The 19,104-nt window shown below is 40.9% G+C and overlaps 2 protein-coding genes and 1 long non-coding RNA gene across 3 annotated transcripts; 2 read left to right on the forward strand and 1 right to left on the reverse strand.

Annotated features, from left to right (window-relative positions):
- Nucleotides 1-1,612, reverse strand: LOC112558257. The gene is made up of 2 exons (XR_003098114.1): nucleotides 1,368-1,612; nucleotides 1-162 (listed from the first exon to the last, which is right to left on the reverse strand). It is a non-coding gene; the product is annotated as an uncharacterized LOC112558257 (long non-coding RNA).
- A 221-nt stretch (nucleotides 1,613-1,833) lies between these two features.
- On the forward strand, nucleotides 1,834-10,348 carry LOC112558256. The gene is made up of 8 exons (XM_025228608.1): nucleotides 1,834-2,168; nucleotides 3,188-3,256; nucleotides 3,473-4,038; nucleotides 4,364-5,110; nucleotides 6,482-6,602; nucleotides 8,014-8,058; nucleotides 8,355-8,405; nucleotides 8,593-10,348. Exons 2-8 carry the CDS (start codon nucleotides 3,205-3,207, stop codon nucleotides 8,853-8,855), a joined length of 1,845 nt encoding a protein of 614 aa, XP_025084393.1. The 5' UTR covers nucleotides 1,834-2,168; nucleotides 3,188-3,204; the 3' UTR covers nucleotides 8,856-10,348.
- A 2,844-nt stretch (nucleotides 10,349-13,192) lies between these two features.
- On the forward strand, nucleotides 13,193-18,704 carry LOC112557858. The gene is made up of 4 exons (XM_025227942.1): nucleotides 13,193-13,604; nucleotides 14,926-15,194; nucleotides 17,184-17,480; nucleotides 17,760-18,704. The coding sequence occupies exons 1-4, from the start codon at nucleotides 13,266-13,268 to the stop codon at nucleotides 17,953-17,955; spliced, it is 1,101 nt and encodes a 366-aa protein (XP_025083727.1). The 5' UTR covers nucleotides 13,193-13,265; the 3' UTR covers nucleotides 17,956-18,704.
- Nucleotides 18,705-19,104: the final 400 nt, after the last annotated feature.

A 19,104-nucleotide genomic window follows, 5' to 3' on the forward strand; every position in this document is an offset into this window, starting at 1 on the left:
AAAAAACAAACAAACAAAACAAACATATTGTCTTTGCTTATAATTTGGCAAAGAAGTCCTGGGAGGCTGTAAACTCAATCCACTTCCTGCCTGCCAGCTGTTGGTTGTGTGGTTGGCTGCCTTGTCTTCGTTCTCCATCTTTAGACGCAGTTTGTCCGAAACCTAGTCTCAAAAAAGATTGTATAATTATTGCTGTGATATGCATGGGTGCTATGTTTAAGAACAAAATTTATATTTCCACAGCAGGAGCATTCATTCAGAGAAAGCTTGAGGGGAAAATATAATACAGCATTTTTCACTAGTGATCGAAACTCATCGAGTACACGAAATATCTTTTTTTTATCGAAAGGGAAAATAGAAACAGTATTTGTGGCTTCTAAAATATGTATACAGTTCTGGTCGATAATGGCTAAAACATGTTTCTCAAGCTCACAAAAGAGCATTCTGCACGGCGAAGTCGGGCAAGAGGCTGATGATGGAAATCAACCGTGGCAGTCACGTGACCTAGCTGGCCGAATGGAAATGGATCGTTGTTCAATCGTGACGCATTTTTAAAAGGCACTTGACCTTAACATGGAGGACCAGTCTAGCATTTCCATGACCACATGCTTTGTGATTGCTGCTCAGTATGGAGCCACAGCACTGGCATGTTTCTTGGTGTTGTCTCTGGATGGCTGTTTAGCTGTTTGTCTGTCTGTCTGGTTGGCTGGTTAATTGACTTTTACCACAAATCTAGTTGCTACAAGAGCATATGGGTTTTCAACAAATCACAGCAAAGTGCTGGCATTTTTTTAAATTTTTTGATTCGCGAGTTGAAGACTGATTTTCGGACAGTGTAAGGGTTCACATTGTAAAGGAATCTGTTTAAGAGGGCGGTCCGGTGGCGCCTGTCTCCAGTACAGTGAGGATTGGGCTATACAAGGTTCAGATCTTGGCTTGGGCACTCTGTTCTTTCTCTGCACCTGGAATATGTTATACAGGACCGGTTGCTTTACCTTAGCTGCTGGCTCAACTTAAACGGTTTGCACCGCTTCCCTGCACTTAAGAATGAACGGAACGACATTTTCTTCGTAGGTGTTTGTTTGTTTTTTTTGTTTTTTTTTTTTTTTTGTTTTTTGTTTTTTTTTACTGCTTTTTGGGGAGGGAAAACAGCTTCGATCTGATGACTTACACAAAAGGCCAAAACATAAACAAACCAGTAAATAAACCAATTCATCAAAATGAAATATTACGCGGGTGCTGGTGGTGGTGGTGAAGGGATGTTTTTCAGCATCTCCATGACATTAAAACAGGGACCGAAAAACAATTTTGACAGGAGCAGCCACAGATCCACCAGGGGCAATACATCAACTGCGATTTTTATTTACCTTAGTCCAGCAGATGGGTGTTTATGTCTGCCCAAGGAAGAACAGCATCGCAGCATTGATCTTTCACGCAGAGAGCAAACAGAGTGGCGCCACCATCAGACCAAGCATGGCAAGCTCGTACTCTTTGACCCCAGATGCTCATTCTGCACCTTGAAAACTGTAGCGTCTTCAAATGTCGATGACTGAACTCTATCCCTTTTGTATAATTTTTATTAGTTTATTTCAGATCAAATATCCGACGTCAATAATTTATTAATACATATGAATGCAAAAAAAAAAAAAAAACAAAAAACAAAGCAAAAAACAAACAACAACAAACAAACAAAATAGTTTAATTATGCAATGACAAATTGTAATATAAAGTGTCAATATTTTATTTCCGAAGGACACTCCAATGCACTTAAGTCCTTCACAGGCATAGTCAATGAACATCCAAGGTTCTGAAATATTGTGTATAAAAGAACTTTTGACGAAACAGCTTTTAATTATTTCGTTGTCAGAAAAGGAGTACCTTGACAATATTTTCCAATAATAGTTGAGAGTCCAGTTATTGGCAGACTGGACCAGGCAATATATCTGGAGGTCTTCTCGATGATTGGTTGGCGCCAGTGTGGAGGCTTGTCGTCAGTCTCCTCACGTCAGGGCTCACAGGCGGCGTGTGTGCTTTGAACTCCGCTGGTGAAGAATGGCAATATTTGTTGACAGAGCGACGGAGGCAATTACATCAACTCCACCGCAAAGCCAGAAGGTCTCGTGAGGTGTCGCAGGGTAGGGACTTGTTCCAGCGACAATAAAAATCAGGTAAGATTTTCAGTGTTTCTGTCTCACCTCAGTTTGGATTTACGTACGTACCTGGGGTTAAATTTTTTCCCCCATAGAGAAATACAGATTCTTTAATATCTTTCCTTTAATTTGTTTCTCTTGTTAGAAGACTTCTTTCTTTTTTTTTTCTTTCTTTGAGACGCAGGTCAATACCATCAAGTTGATATATTCCTGTTTCATATCGTTTCTGTACACATAAGTTGCAACTGTTTTGATTAATACTTTGTTGCCTGGTTGCAGATTTTTTTTCCTTTCTTCGGATTTATGGGCCGTTTAAAGCTTTCTTGTGTTCTTTTGTAAGCATTCAATCTGCTTTACATGAAAAAAAACTGCACCAGCTCATCTTGAAACCAGTCAAACATAAAGATGATTGATAGGAATTTTAATACAGATATAGAGCCATGCCCCCAAAACTCTGTAAAGATGTCAAGTAGCGGGCAAACTTGCTGGTGCCTGAACATCTTGCACTAAGTAATCTCAGTATTCATCCTGCACGTGTAAATCACAACATTTAGACTTTGTGAATAAAGGAATTCAATTTTTCTAATGTCAAAAGTTCTTAACGCAAATGTACCATTTGCTCAGTCAGGTCAGCGAGAGTAGACAGTTCTAAATATTTTGTTATACTTACTGACGATAAACGTAAGTAAAATTTAGATAATGTTATTAAGAAAGTGCAAAGCCGACTTCACTGTCTGAGAAAACTGAAATCTTTAAATGTGGGCTTAGAACTTCTGCAAAATATTTTAACATTCTGTTATATGCAGCACCACGACTTTCCGTCTTTTGAGCAACAATATGAATGTGTACCAAGCTGTAATATTAGTAAGAGAGAGACTATAAGTGCCGGTGTAAATGTTTTGTTTTATGTAATGTTCTAATGTTACCTTTGGCAGACACAACAGTTTCATGAAAATGATTAAAGATGTTCTGTCTTTTGTATTTGCATTGTAAACAGTTTCATAGCAGTGACTCGACATTCGTTTTCTGTATTTCAGCATCAGCTGACATCACAATGGGTGACAGAAACACATACCTACACCTGCTACTCTTCACACTACTTACAGGTAAGATTTAATGAAACATCATCATCATCATCATCGTCGTCGTCGTCGTCGTCGGCATCATCATTCTCCTCCTTCCACTCCTAATGATGGCGTTTGAAGGGCTTCCCTTATTTCGGGTACGTGTCCGTTACACTGACTGGCACAAACAGTTGACAAAACCACAAGGTTGCGATGTAATCTTCTTATTTGTCTTTATCGCAGTAACTCTTCTTTCAGAGGCTTCGTGCGACCCTGGGAAGCATTTCGTGGTTACCTTTCCCCAAACATACGAGGGTGCCAACATCGACACCACTCTTTATTTCGCAACGGTCGGCAACGAAAGTGTCAGTGTATCCTTGGCAACGCTTCCATCAGCCCCTTATGTCATCAACAAAACCCTGATTCTGGCGCCTGATCAGAACCTCGCGTTCCCCGTGAACTCCTCGCAGGCCGTGCTTCCCACCGGAACTTACGTCACGGACATGAGTATTAGAATTGTCTCGACTGGAAACATCACAGTCGTGGTTAAAAACAAGCGGGGCTCGAACGGCGACACTTACTCACCCATGCCTGTCGAGAATCTGGGCACGGACCACTTCGTGCTGGCCTACAACAACACCCTCGGCGTCAGCGCCTCCTTTGTCACCGTCACAGCTGTCTACGACGACACTGAGGTGAACGTCACCTTCCCATCGCAACGCCCCATCAACGCCTCGGTGACGTTCGTGCTCAATGGCGTTATCTACACCTACAGTGACGTCATAAACATCCGACTCGGTGCGCTGCAAACCTTGCAGGTTCAGGTGAGCGAAGGGCAAATGAACGTGAGTCACGTGCTGGTCGTTGGGTAGGCCGAAAGCAGTCCAGTTTTCAACTGTCTCTCATTCTTCTTTATCAGAACCCGACACTTTCAGAAAATCTACGATTGTCTTTATGCAGGATTTAAAGAAAACATAAATTTGACGAGCTTTAGATTAGTGTTAAATTTATTTATTACGTTGTATACGGGTCTTACCTCTTTATGTCAACCTTAAACTCCTTTTGCTACGTTTACTCCGAAAGCCTGTCGTTATCATGTTTACCTTAAAGAACTTTTTCATTGTTGGCCTTGTACATCTTTCTATGCAGGCTTTGCTAGACCTCACAGGTACCCGCGTCATCAGCTCCAAGCCAATAGCAGTTCTAAGCGGAGCCAACCGAACCCAGATCTTCAAAGGTACCTGCGCCTCTCACCTGATAGAGCAGACGCCCTCAGTCTCCACCTGGGGCATGACATTCATTCTCGTACCTGTCCCGAACCAACGCATGGGTGACCTTTATCGTTTTGTTGCCAAGGACCCCCAAACGACCATCACCCTGGGAACCGGAAAACAAATCAGGCTGCAACATCCGGGCGACTTCGGCGAGTACCTGTTGTTGGCGGGTAGCGTGACGTACGCCAAGTCGGACAAGCCGGTCCTTGTAGGCCACTACGCCACGGAGCAGGAGTATTACACGGGGTCAGACGGAGTTTTTGTGCGGGACGAAGGTGACCCCGGCCTGAGCGTGCTGACCCCTGTGGAACAGGCGACAGACTTTTACCGCTTCGGCCTCAACGACAACTACAAGAACACGAGTCACCTGTACGTCGTCTTCTCGGTGCCGACGAACCTGTCCTCGCAGCTGCGCATCAACCAGCAGACCGTAGGTATGTGGAACGTCACGTGGAGAAACGTCACAGGAGCAGACAACTACGTGGTTGGCTACGTCGACGTTGGGCCACACCAGCTTCCGTTCTCACTGGGAGCACCAGGGGGCCCGGTCTTCAACGCCTTCGTGCATTACGTCACCAGTTGCGAGAGTTGCGCCATGTCTCTGTTCCATGGCTACCCAAAGGTGTGTGTGTGTGATTGTATGTGCGTGTGTGTGTTTGTGTGTGTGTGTATTTGTCGGTCGGTGAGTGGGTGAGAAAGAGAAAGAGTGCGGAAGAGAAGAAACGTGTGAATATGTGTCCGCGCAAGCGTATGTATGCGTGAGTCCATGTACACGTGTTCTTACACGTTTGATGGTGAGTACTTGGACCTGCAGATTATATATATATACATTTGTTTGTTTGTTTGTTTGTTTGTTTGTTTGTTTGTTTGTTTGTTTGTTTGTTTTTGTGTGTGTTTGTGTGTTTGCTTGAATGTGGACATGTGTGTACCTTGTCACAAACTTTATACCTTTAATTTGCTAGCATCATATTTCAGAAAACAACTAGAGGAGATGACTCTTGCAATTAACTAACCGAAAAAAGAAGAAAAATAGACAAAATTCATTTTAAAAAAGGATCCCGCAGGTCACAACAGAAATTCGTGTCGTTCGACAACATTATTCTCGAGGGTTTGCTGTCGATGCATTGATCTACCTTCTCTAATTACAAAAGAACAAGCATCCCTGGTAGCAGCAATATCGAAACACTTGGCTCTAATGTCTCATGGCTGACCTTTGACACTCGCCAGCCATGCATCCCGCTTCAGAACCTATTTGACTCCACAGTGCAAGTGATCATGCATGACAACTCACTGTGCAAGCAGGAAATGAGAATAACTGAGGCTACAGACGATGAAAAGATTCGATCTTTTCCCAGGCAGGTACGACTAAGGACAGAAGCACCTGCAAATGGTCTCAAAAGAACAAGGACACGTGACTAAGGGCGGGTTGTACACAAGAAAAAATAAAATATCTAAACAAAACCACGATTACTTGTCGAACAAGAAAATCAAGGTCTATGTTTGACTACAGGAATAAGAAGTCATTATAAAGTGCACAATAAATAACAATGATTGTTTGCGAATCTTTGTTTTATTATAGGGAAAGAGAAGGAAGGAATATGACGAAATAATTGTTTTCAGAAATAAGATGTAAGTTTTGTGTACAGAAATAAGAATGGCTGTCTGGGAATAAACAGAATGATTTCTGGCAGAAATAACATGTAATATTTGTCAACAAAAATAAGAAGCAGTTGCTGTCTATAGAAATAAAATAAAAGATGATTATTCATATGAAAACAGAAGCCACGACTATCTTTATCCAGCAAAATGTGATGAACACAAGAATGTGAAAAAAAAGAGTGTGGGAATAAGCACTTACTGCTTGATGTCGCTGATCCTATGTACTATGTCACTGACATGATTGCCACCAGCTAAATGATCATTCGTACGATTGCCAGTAGGTCATTGACCCTCGAAATGAGGAGGTACAATAACAACCTTAGTGATGTCGCAGGATCTGACACCAGCATCCTATGTGTGTCCTACGTCATCGTCAGCGCCTGGCGACGGCATCGACAACGACTGTGACGGGAAAGCCGATGAAGAGCCATGCTGCGTCAACAGCGATGCGAAAGGTATGAGGTCGTAGACGCATCATCATCCATCATCCACCATCCATCATCCATCATCCACCATCCACCATCCACCATCCATCAAAAACACGTTTGATTGTGCCATTGATCGCCATTCACAGAAAAATCCTGGAAAATCTAATTTTTCTCTTTGTATCAAAGACCAGCACACCATGGTCAACGATACTTGAATCGGTCACAGACGATACACACTACCCGAATCTGGCAATCTCTAAAACTGTTATTACAAAGGTGTACTCTAAAATTTTATGGTTATCAATGTTCCAGAAATGTGTCAATATTTTACATTATTCGGCTTTATTGTCCAATCTTCAACAAGCGATTTCCTGCATCATTCCACGATCTGGAAAGGGCGTGGCTTACAGTCTCGTTGACATTGTGCCTTTCAAAACAAAAACAACAACAATAATAACAATAACAACAATCAGCATATTTAGATAGCGCCTTTGTCCAGTATCAGACTCAAAGCGATGTACCTACAGGTGCGCGAGCATGTTCAATATACAGAAAAATATACAAAAAGTTTATTGATAGAGCAGTATAAAAATTTTTATAGACTGCCATAGAAAAAGAAAATAGTCGGAAGTTGTGTAGTTATTGAGCCAGTGTTATCATGTGACATACATTTCATTATTATGTGGGTTTTACGTGTGGCATGTGTCATTATACTCTGCAAGTGCTTTGTATGCCAGGGTATTAGTTATGTAATACAAGGCTTATGCTACAACATGCATCTGGCTGTGTGCTGAAAATATTTTCTTAAGACCGTCCAGGATACGGTTTGTCCAGAATAAATCGACTCCAGTGTGAGCTAATGAGTCTCGGCATCATTGCGAAACTTTGGCCATTCACATCCACTTAGTATATTTTTCTTAGCCGCCAGCGAGCAGAATCAATCAATGTGACACATTCACAGGTTACCTGTAATGCCGGTCTCAATCACAAATCATATCGGGGAGAAAGAACGGAGGAGAGATGGAGAGAGTGGGAGAGAGTGGGAGACGGGGGAGAGATTGCTGAGTTGTGGGAAAGACAGAGAGAGAGAGAGGGAAGTGTTCCTTTAAAAATAGTTCTTTTGCCTGGGAACAGACGGTCATACTTCATGGTGGGCGCATTTACGCTCATGATTAAATTATAATGGAACTTGACCGCCTTCCTTGACCTCCTGACCTCCTGACCATACTGGATCTCAAATTACCGCAACACTAAGGTGCTACAGTAAAGTTTTGCAGAGGTCCTTGCTGCACACACCTTTGTCAAGATGAAGTCCACAGGGCGGAAGAAATTAAAAAAAATAATGGATGACTTTGTTCTTGCTTTCTTGTGTTGACTGTGTTATTTCAGCCTTTTGTTTTGTTTTATTGTTTTAAACAATGTTTTATTTGGCTTTCAGACACAGACGGCGATTCGTACAAAAACGAGGACTGTCGTGGGATTGGTAAGATAATGCCTATCAAAAGCTTTTATTTAGCAATTATTATCTTGTTTATTTGAACCGTCACAATAACGAAATGTTATGTAATGAGTCAAAACTGCTTGTTTGTCACAGGTAGGTTTCCTTGGTTTTTAAACCTGAGACACACATCCAGATTATACCATACATATTTAACAACTATTTGTCAATAATACTTTATCTTCTTTACTTACCTGTGTTTGGCATGATAGGAACCGGAAAAACCTTCTCTCCTTGTGTCTAAAATGCTATTCTCTATGGAAATATGTTGCATGCCTAAGCCGGAGCCCACGTGTGCTGCTCGAATCAAGGGACGCAATACGCATGTCAGGGTAAATAAATCTGTTTTGCTTCCACGCATCTGTGCAGTTAATTATGCTATGTATATTTTATTACCGAAAAGTTGTTAATTAATTGGATCACCAGTGGGACTTGTATGGCCTTTGTTACTATTTTATTGTTTGCAACAAACAATGTACTGCTAAACACTTTTTTCTCTCATTTCGGCCGTTTTTTCAGAACGTCAGGTTAGCGCCATGGTCTACCAGATCATCGATCATCGTCGACGTGCGGAGGTCATCACCAAGGCCAAGACCAACACACAAGTAGTATGTGTCATGACATGCATGTCCACCAGAGCCTGTTGGGGCATAAACTTTGACCCCACAGCACGCGAAGGGCACTGGTGCGAGCTCCTTTTCGGTCACGGTCTTGGGTTAATTTTCTCGGATGGCTGGAGCTTTTGGCCCTTAAATCCAAGATCCGTTTACACCCATCTTTAAAATTAGTTGCCAACAGCCTTGTCACCTCGTCTTTGTTCTACATATAGTTATCCTAGAGGAAGTCCAAAGATGATTTTTGGCACTTGAATGGGCCAAGTGATTAAAAGTGACAGAAACAAGACAACCATAGAGCGATAAAAACGTTCCTATTAAAGCTAATTTTTTTAGATAACATTTAAAAATATAAGAATATATTATATTCTTTAAAGTATGCGCAAATGTTTTGCCATTCCATTCACCATTGGTCGCTTGTCGTCTGAGGGACTAAAGAGATTGTCTCTTTGAGAAGCAAAATGGTTTCTCTAAGCACACGAGAAACAGAAGCTGAGAAAATCATTGTTGACAAAATAGAACGGTGCACAAACAGTTTGCAGAGGTGAAGCTCACATAAAAAGCGACAAAAGAGAGATTTTAAAATTATACACATGGTCATGGCCAAAGTGGACTATACGATGTCATATGTTGAGCACAACTCATTCTCAAGACTAGAATGCTAAATGTTGTTGTTACGTAGAGATTAAAATACCCATTTTTATGTTATTATATCGCGATTGTTTTGCAAACAATGTAAAAGAAGATTACACGATTATTAGAATAATACTTTATATCTGAGACTCACTTTGTTCTTAAATTGCTGGCAAACACTTGTCACACAGGAGGTTCATCCTTCAGCCATATATTGTGAATTAAAAAATGTCTTTACCATAAAATGCTTCTTAAGCAATTCAGCACATTAAATGGATAGCTGTTTAGTTCCCAATCATGAAAAGATAAGTCCTTTGCCTCACCTGGCAGGTGAAGTCAGGGGCATATAACAAAGCCATACCTACTTATAAAAAGGTAAGTTTCAGGGTTAAATGGAAAATGTTTGAATTAAAGAACACAGCGGCCAGTTCATGAGTTGCTCTTAAATGATAATGATGTGGGTTGTGAATTAAATTAAATTTAATGAATTAAGAGTTTGGCGAAAAGGACAATGTAACTGAGTGACTTAGCATTGTCAGGTTGAGCGAGGTTCTTGTTGCTCACATGGTGCATGGGTTGGGAACATTTTTACCTCCAAGCGCCATTTTGATATTTATCACAAAATTTGCAGGATATACAGAATTATTTACTTGAAAATGATCTTGCTCTGTTTTGTCAAGATTTAGCTCCGCCATATTGTTAACAATTTTGTAACGTGTACAGTACCTACCTTCCTGTAAGTTCCCACAATCCTCACTTTTGTAATAAAATGCCAGAAAAAATGCTCTGCGCCTATGCATAGCATAGCACAATAACTTTTTGGAGTCTGTAAAATGTATCTTTTTGACTATAGTTCCTAGGAAGACAAAGTGTATAGTAATAAACCATGTTTTCCTGATGTTTTCTGTTTGTGTTGTGCAATGAGAGTACATTAATAATAATGATAATGGTAAAAATAATGATAGTTCACACATACCTCCTTCTGGATGGGTCGTCAAAGACAGACAGCCTGTAAGGCAGACAGATATTCAACTTCATTGGCTTGAAGCATCCCTGCAGGACTCTGCTTGCCGCCCTTGGCGGTTGTCTCCCCTCCCCTGTTCCATATTCTCAGTGTGATATACGTTGTATAGATTTTATTTTATAAGTTTTGGGGAAAAACATGAACCGTTGTTAATATTGACAGCGAAAAACCTAGATTATTGAATGACAGTGTGAGGGGCCGCCCTATCTTGATCCAGGGACCATCTGGTGTCATGCCGCCCCCGGCAGCTAACCTCCATGTCCTTTGTGGTTTCTTGCAGTATTTAATTCTTAGTGCTACTGCTTTTCAACTTAATCTCTACATCATTCCGATTATTATTATTATTATTATTATTATTATTATTATTATTATTATTATTATTATTATTATTATTATTATTATTATTATTATTATTATTCCGAATACGTTCCTGGGCCACAAGCGGCCCGGTGGCGCAACGGTTAGCGCTGTTAGCGCCTGTCACCAATACAGTGAAGGTTGGCTGCCCTGAGTTCATTTCTCGTCTCGGGCACGCTGATCTTTCTCTGCACGTGGCATCTGTTTACAGGGCTGGCTGCTTGCCGTAATATAGCCTTAGTTGCTGACACGGCGTAAAACACCAATTCCCCCCCCCTCCTGGGCCACAGTTTTTGCTGACGACACGCATCTGGCGTCTACTTTTATCAAGTGCTTGTATGTGCCCTGTCTCGATTTTCCTTGCTTGTCCCTAAAAATGTAGTTTGTTGTTGTTATAACTATTCACTGAATATGAATTTATGTTGCCATAAAAAATTATAGATTTTCTGAAAGCTGTTGGCCGGATCAAATGATTTCGCCTCACGCGGGCCACATGTTCCCCAGCCCTGACAGGGGGAAAAGTTCAGAGGTTTTTAGGTCACAGAGCTGTGGTCGCCTCGGAAAATGTCGGGTGGTTTGGTGTAGGTAGGCGGATATCCCACTGAGCAATTGCTAGGTGAGTTTAGCTTTGAGAAAGCGTGTTTAGCGACACTTAGAATCAAGTTCGGTGGTGAGGACAGCACAACCATGTAGGAAGAAAAGATCGGACACCATATAAACATAATCACTGGGATAAACAAATAAACAAACTCCACCAGCTGTCATGTTGTTTTCTGTTCTGGGCAGCTGCAGACATTCCCGTTTTCTTGCTTACAACTTATGTTCTTAGGTGGGGTCTAACTGATTGTACTGTGCTGTTACTAACCGTAAACAGATTGATGGTGCTGGGAAAGAGAAGTATTGGAAAGACAGCATCACATCATCAGTACCCAACGACATTTTTATTTACTGATTGGTGAAATTGTCAGAGAGGCTTTGCAGAGTGGGTTCAGAACCGGCGATGGGAAAATACAAAAAGAAAGGACGGGAGTTCTTTGCACATTACTTATTTATCATATTTTTATTTTTGCCAGTTTGGGGCTAAAGATTTCATCTGGCTACCCTACTTTGTATTATCATTGCACGTGTTAAGTGGGTGCATTTGCTTTTTAACTGCAAGCTTTCATTATCGGAGGCCAAGAGAGTCATTTTTATAAACTCTCTCTGTAGCTATACAATTCTTTCTAGAATGCATTCTATAGCTATAGAATTTACAATAATTAGGTATGAAAAATGAATGCCATATAAACCACTCAGCAATGAAATTAAACCGGTTTTACCGACATTTTCTTTCTGTAGTAATAGTATGAGTTGTATAGCAACAGTATGAATTGTATAGCTACAGAATGAATTCTATAATCACAACATGAATTTTAGCTCGAGAGAGAGAGAAGTATTATCAAAAATGTCCCCACATCCTGCACCATAATCAGTTCCTGTGTGTGCCTTTGGGAAAACCTCTCCTAACCACATTTTCTAGGTCGACCCCTATTCAGGCCTTTCAATTCGTTTCATTTTAGACACGATACTTCCTTTCGTGTGTGACCCGAGCATTGATGTGCTAATCTTATCGACTAGAAGCAGGCGAAGGCGAAAAGTCATGAGAATCTTTAGTTGGTTTTCTTTCCTTCTTCTTCTTCAAAATATACTTTTCGTGTGCCCTCAGTGCATGTGATTTTCGAGGAGCGTCTGCTTTTGTAGCTTTTGAGGCTAGGTCCGGGTGGATGAATGACTGCTGAATGTGTTGGGTGTATTCAAGCGGCTGAGGGTGTGTATCGGGTGGGAGTGAAATTACATCGCGAATAATTAAAAGCACAGGTCTAGGCTGTCAGTAGTTAACACTTCCATCCATCTTGCTAGTTTACTTACTACTCTCTTACACTGGTGAAGTAGATATGTTCTGCTCTACCCACATCATCTTTGGAGAAAAAGCTTAGTTGATAAATGGATACAGTGGGGGCAAGACCTCTCCCTCGCGTGTAAATAAAAAAAAAATTCATGTAGGTCTACAACAGTCAAAAACACACTTAGACATACACACTAGCATGGGGTCATTTTTTTTAAATAAATTTTATCTGAAATACTTTTTGAAATACATTTAAGATGAACAACATTTAAAGCTTTCACTCATAACTACTTATTTTTCAGTAAAATGTCAGAAAGTTTTCAGCTTGTAAAAAAACATAAATTGTATTTTATATTTTCATTTTTTTTCAAGCAACACTGGAGATAATTTACAGTACATGGAATCTGAATTTTTAAAAGAACAGGTAGGATAAGTGTGTGTGTCTCAGGTAAAACTCATGATTCATGCATGGTTAGCTAGGTGTAAGCAGAAAGCATGTGGTTGTGAACTAGTATGGCAGTTGACAGACCGAGCAGCAGCTGTCATTCTCCAGTTACCAACCTGAGTCATAAACAAGGCAGTAAATGAAAGGGGTATGACACACTGGGATTGGCTGAAGGAGTCACATGTTACTTACCCCCGAGAACAAAATCTTCCTGCGCTCGTCAGTCGTGCAAGCATGGCAGCCTGTCCGCGAGTGTTTCGCTTGAGAACATGTGGACTTGTGATAATCACATCGTTCCTTGTGTGGATAGGGTTCAGATTCCGTGTCCAACCTCCACTGAGGACTTTGTCTGATGATGAGGACTACAGAGTGCGGGAGTCAGTGTTAGTGCAGCTTGAGGGCAGGGAGGGACATCGGCAGGTAAATGGAGGTGTAGGAAGGGAGGGAGGGGCGATGTTTGTGATCTTCACCACCTGGCTGGCGCGAGAGGACAAGCGTTTGGTCCACGACAACGTGCTTCGGACGTGGAGACAGTGGCAGCCAGCCATCCTCCCAGTGCTCTTCGCTCATGAGGTGAGTGTTGAGTGCTCCCTTCTCCTGTGTCTTTATGTTTATGTTTGTGTGTTTGTGAGAGAGATAAAGGTGGCAAGAGAAAGGCCGTGAAAGATCTGGTTTGCTGGTGTATGAATATGAGTATATTTGTGATTGATTACTGTGTGTGTGAATGGTGTGTCTATATGCTTCAGAAAAATGTATGTAGGGTGCACATGTGTGTGGACAGTGCAAATGTTTGTGGGTAAATATACGTGTGAATGGTGTGTGTGTGTGCGTGCGTGATACAAGCCTATGTGTGGGTGAGTATACATAGACACGAGGCCGCCTGGGAGGAATGCGAAACGGGGTAACAGATGCAGCACGCAATAAGATTAGACAGATAAAGGCCTGTCATCCCGAGCAGGATTGATTTGTATTAAAAATCTGTTGTCGGGATCAATCGACACACGGAGTACATTGACCCCGAGACGGTAAATAACTATAGAAGGACTGTCAACTCTCACGCGGAACATTACTTGTGCACCCCACGGCTAATCTCCCGATCAGAGTGTTCCTGTTTGTCGTAGATATTTTGGGATGCAAGGCATTAACTGTTCGAAACCAGACCCCCAGCCTGCAAATGTCGACACAAAGGTTTTATTATTTTTCCGCATGCAAAGACTATACACAATCAAGACTGAGAAAGAGCTCTTGTTACAGGTGTGAATCGTTGTTATTCAATTGAAAGACCGACCATTTGCTCAAGACATTTTAAAATGGAGTGTTACATTTAAGGCAAGTCTCCAGTCAAGGGAAATCCAATTTTTTATATTTTAAAATAATTCAATTTTCCAAGGGTTATAAGTATTGCTGTGCCAGATTAAAAGATTCATAAATGTAGAAACAATCTAACTATATATATCCGATGGCACAACGATTAGCGCCTGTCACCAATACAACGGAGGTTGACTGTCCTGGGTTCCGCTCTCGTTTCCGGCAAACTGCTCTTTCTCTGCATGTGGCATGTGTTTACAGGGCTGGCTGCCTGTGACATAACCTGAGTTGCTGGCTCGGCGTGAAGCATTAATTACCCTCCACTTCCCTCTCCCGCGAGTCATGCTAAAGAAGAGCGAGAGTAAACTCTCTTGACTAATTCTCACACCTCAACTTCCACGCTTTCCATCTCCTTCGTACACACTCACGTACGCACCTAAACTTCATCCCCGAAAAATACACCCAAGACATTACCACTAGATAGGAATAAAGATAGTACTAAATATGAATAAAACATGTTATGAAGGACATAGAAATGAAAGTGCAAGTGAGGAAGAATTTATTTCTAGCAGTTTATTGCTCGTAGGTGGAGGAGCGACAAAGAGCGGAGACCTTCGGTTGGCGCAGTTTACCGTTTCCACAGACGGCCTGCGGGGGTCTTCCTATCCTGCGGGAGATGTTCCTGAAGGTGCTGGCAGATTTCCCAGACACCCAGTTGTTCGGGTACTCCAACGGAGACCTGCTGCTAGGAGCGGGTCTGCTTGACACCATTCAAGGTGTGGCACGCAATCCCATAATCCTCCAGCGGCCCGTCCTGATGGTGCTGAGGCGTTTCGAAGTGAATTTTGTAAACAGGTGAGAGTGTTTGATGGAAATAATAACAAATCAATCCATTATCCCTACCCTAAGCTTTTTTCTGCCCTTATTTAGAGCATTTATTTACCTGCAAGCAGAGTGGGGATCTCCCTGTCTTTTTTTTTCAGACCTGGGGTCCACAGACTGCCCCTGTCCCTCTATCTTGCTCTCAAATGTCGAAGCATGGAAAGACAGCAACGATCAATAAAGAAAAGATAAATTTAATTGCTAAAAGATCGTTTTGTACCAATTGTTTTATTATTTTTCACAACACTACTTTCAGTCGCTGTAGGGAGAATTATCTTGCCAGTGATATAAGGGACATGAAATTTCTACTTGCTTTATCTTGCTCTACGTCGTATTAGCGAACTTAAAGACCAACAAAGCTGTTTGTGTTCTTATCTGTCTACTGTTTGGTGATACCATCATTCCAAAGCACAACACTAATTCAAGTATAACTCCAAACTAACCCATACAGTAGTTTTAATGCTTAACAACATAAAAGACATCAAGAAAAAAATTAAAAAAAAAATTAAATAACACGCGTATAAAATTTCCTCTACCAAGGATTGAACCCACACCTTTCTTTTACAAAAACTACACTCGTATCTCTGCACCACAATAGCTTCACTGAAACTCGGCTAATAACATATTTTGTTTTGTTTTGTTTTTTTAACCTGTTATAAATGCACTTTGATTACGGAGGGTTCAGACGGAGGTCGCCTATGTTCGTGACTGCCATGATCGGTCCTGAATGTTTTCAGGGAAGGTAGAGGACTGGGGAAGGAGAGAGTTGTGCAACACATGTTGAAGTAAGCATTTCAATGCATTGGGCTGAGGGACCCTTGACATTTGCTTAAGAAAGTGTAATTGCGCCTGTCCTACTAACCCAGTTTCGGTCGGCAATTACGCAGGGATAGGTGATATATCTATGGTGTCTAGTCATATTGTAGGTCGCCATGACATTGGTATCTAAGGGTAGCTTAAAGTTGTACATCAGCCAGCAGAATATTATTTTACCGGATGCCTTTTCTCCCCACTTGTTATCTTTTTAAATGTATAACTGTACTCTCTGACCTCAGGCTTCCATCACCTCAGCCGTTATGCTTATGTAGCAAACGAGAAAAATATGTTTTGGTTAGTTTCATTTCAATAATATAGATAAAATTTGAGTAAACTAAGACTTAAAACAAAAGAACTTTTTCCGTGGCATTTATATTTTTTTTTCACATTTGCCGTTTTCTGAGTTACTTTTGCTGCTTTAAAACAGGATATGTTCACCCTGTATGTAAATAAGCGTGGATGACCTGAAGTTTGCGTTTTTCAGCATTTACATTATTTACACGTTTGCCTATTTGCATTTTCTTGTTATTTTTACCATCTCAGGATAGTTCTATGTGATCGTCTCTGCTTCGGGCTCAAACATCAGATACTTCGGTTCATTCAGTTCTCCTTGTCTCAACAGCGGACGGAACCTGCACGAATTAGACAAAGCAAAGCTAATAATTCTTTAGATAAGAAAAAAAAACACTTTTTCATGATCATCTAGTTACAAGAAAACAGCTGTCTCTCGCTCTCTAAGAGGCACGAAAGCTAAGCTTTCAGGAGGAATTGAAATTTATCGCAGGTCTTGAAAGCTTCCTCAACAGTGACACAGGCGACCTCACGAAAGCAAGAGAATCTTGGAAGCGACTGATCAACTCTGGAAAAAAAAAGGATTTGGTATTAACAGAAAGCTGTTGTCAATGTCCTGATATGTGTAATCACATCTTTTAGGAAAGAGCTCTGATCAGCTCATTTCACAGATACGGAAATTAGTCTAAGAGATGTATCTCTAAATAAATTCATAGTCAAGCGTGTACAGAAAGATTAACTTTATTGCATGTCGACTGCAACACTCCATTGTAGAAAGAAAAAATAAGACTTTTGCCGAGGGGTAGGTAGATGCCATTTTAAAGATGTGAGTTATTTAATCAAGTTTCTGTACAGGTCAGGAGCCTTCCAGGAAGTCGGTCAGGTCGAGGAACTGCGTCCCTTTGCCAAGGAAATGACAGACGGGTCTTCTGATGCTTTTTTCACCAACAGACTGTTTCCATGGAGACTGATTCCTGAAGTTGTGCCGGGGCGTATGGGAGTGGCCATGTGGCTCGTGGCGGCGTCCTTAGCGCTTGAGGTCACAGTGATTGACGTGACCCCAACAGTGTTTGCAGTTCACATGACGACAGAAGCAGGAAATTATGAATCACACTCTCACCCGAACGCTAATTGCAATCACGAGCTCTTCAGGTCGGTGTCACGTGACAAACCCTCCATTGCACGTCACCTTTTCTAGCATTAGTTACGTTTGTAGAGTACCTGGATGCACTGTTACAGGGTCTGGTTGTGATTGTTTCCTGAAACCACAAATGATGAATTGTCTGTATGTGTGTGTGTGTCTGTGTGTGTGAATGAGAGAGAGACTTTCTCAGTTTCTTTTTTTTTCTTTTTTTCTTTTTTTTTTATTCTTTTTTGTCTTCTTGTTTGCTTGATTCCAATGTGTACTAACCTTCAACTTTTGTCGGACAGAAATCTGGCGCTGGTTCCAGACGACTGGGAGTGCGGCTATATATATCGAGCTCAGTACATTACCAGAAGGACTAAAAACACAACAGAGGTCAAGATCGAGGCAAAGCCAGACAAACTGATGGTGAACAGACAGACTTCATACTGTGGCATCGACATAAAAGCTCTGGAAAGACATGCGCAGTTCTCTGACATTTGAACTGTATATATATGCACACACATTCTAGGAATAAAATAAGTTTATTTATAGAGTGGTTTATACCACTTTCAAATACAGGGTTAAAGGACTGTTCAGAAGGAAACACATACAGTTGGTCTTTAAAGCAAAGAGTTCATTGACTACACATGTTGAAAAAAAAATTACTGTCAATCATGTAAACATCGCACTCGAGGCTGGAGAATGGTCAGTATAGTCAAGTTGGCTTCAAAGAAACAATTATTTTATGACATACATGACTTTTCCACTGCATGTTCATCGTTCTTTATATTTTTTACTTCATGATTCTTTTTCAAGAATAATCAAGTGATTGGCCTTTTGATACAATGAACAAATATCATTCATTAGAGCACATGGAGGTTTATGAAGTTTAGGTTTAAACAAAGGGAGTGAGTGGTCTTCTCGTACGAGAAAACGCTTATTGTTTATGATCATGTTTATTCTTATTTATTTTTTATTTTCATTTGTTAATCGACATCGCTTAAATGGATATAGCAACTAAAGTCTCCCACTTGCATATGAAGATGTACTAAAACTAACTACCATGACAAAATGTCGAGATAATGTAAGGGCTTGTGTTTTCTATGATGACCACTCATCCTATCCTCATTTTGAAACTAGCACTTGTTTGAACTTTTGTAACTGAGCACACTTACTAGGCTATATTGCCTACTGGGATTAATAAAGTTGGTCATTTGTCATTTGCATGATAAGATGACATCGACGTCTGATTTCTCGAATGTTCCTAGAGAAGGTTCTGTGTCAAAATATAAACTTATAGATGGTATACCTGGTTAGAACATTAATGCTGATAGATGGAACTACATCGCGCAGTATTTTTGGCGATGCTTGTATAACACAATCTACTGCCCTGTCAGCTGTATATAAAAATATACAGTTCATAATATTCGATAGTGATGACAAACAAATATATTTAAGTACACTCTGAGACTTTTGTACCACAGTTAGTAATACTTGATAGAGTGTGTTTACACTCTGGGATGTTTGTACGACAGAACATGCATAATATTTAATAATGATCATAAACAGGTATGTTTGGGTGCACTCTAGGATGCTCTTGGTCGATGTGATAGAACATCTGATAAGGGACACACAACTTGTGGCATATAT

The sequence above is a fragment of the Pomacea canaliculata genome, linkage group LG2 (genome assembly GCF_003073045.1).
Source record: "Pomacea canaliculata isolate SZHN2017 linkage group LG2, ASM307304v1, whole genome shotgun sequence".
Classification (NCBI taxonomy): Eukaryota; Metazoa; Mollusca; class Gastropoda; order Architaenioglossa; family Ampullariidae; genus Pomacea; species Pomacea canaliculata.

Coding starts and splice junctions, on each gene's coding strand:
- LOC112557858 (XM_025227942.1), top strand. CDS start 13,266: ATGGCAGCCTGTCCGCGAGTGTTTCGCTTGAGAACATGTGGACTTGTG. Junction 15,195..17,183: donor GAAGTGAATTTTGTAAACAG/GTGAGAGTGTTT, acceptor GTTTCTGTACAG/GTCAGGAGCCTTCCAGGAAG. Junction 17,481..17,759: donor TGCAATCACGAGCTCTTCAG/GTCGGTGTCACG, acceptor TTTGTCGGACAG/AAATCTGGCGCTGGTTCCAG.
- LOC112558256 (XM_025228608.1), top strand. CDS start 3,205: ATGGGTGACAGAAACACATACCTACACCTGCTACTCTTCACACTACTT. Junction 3,257..3,472: donor ACTCTTCACACTACTTACAG/GTAAGATTTAAT, acceptor CTCTTCTTTCAG/AGGCTTCGTGCGACCCTGGG. Junction 8,059..8,354: donor CGAGGACTGTCGTGGGATTG/GTAAGATAATGC, acceptor TGCATGCCTAAG/CCGGAGCCCACGTGTGCTGC.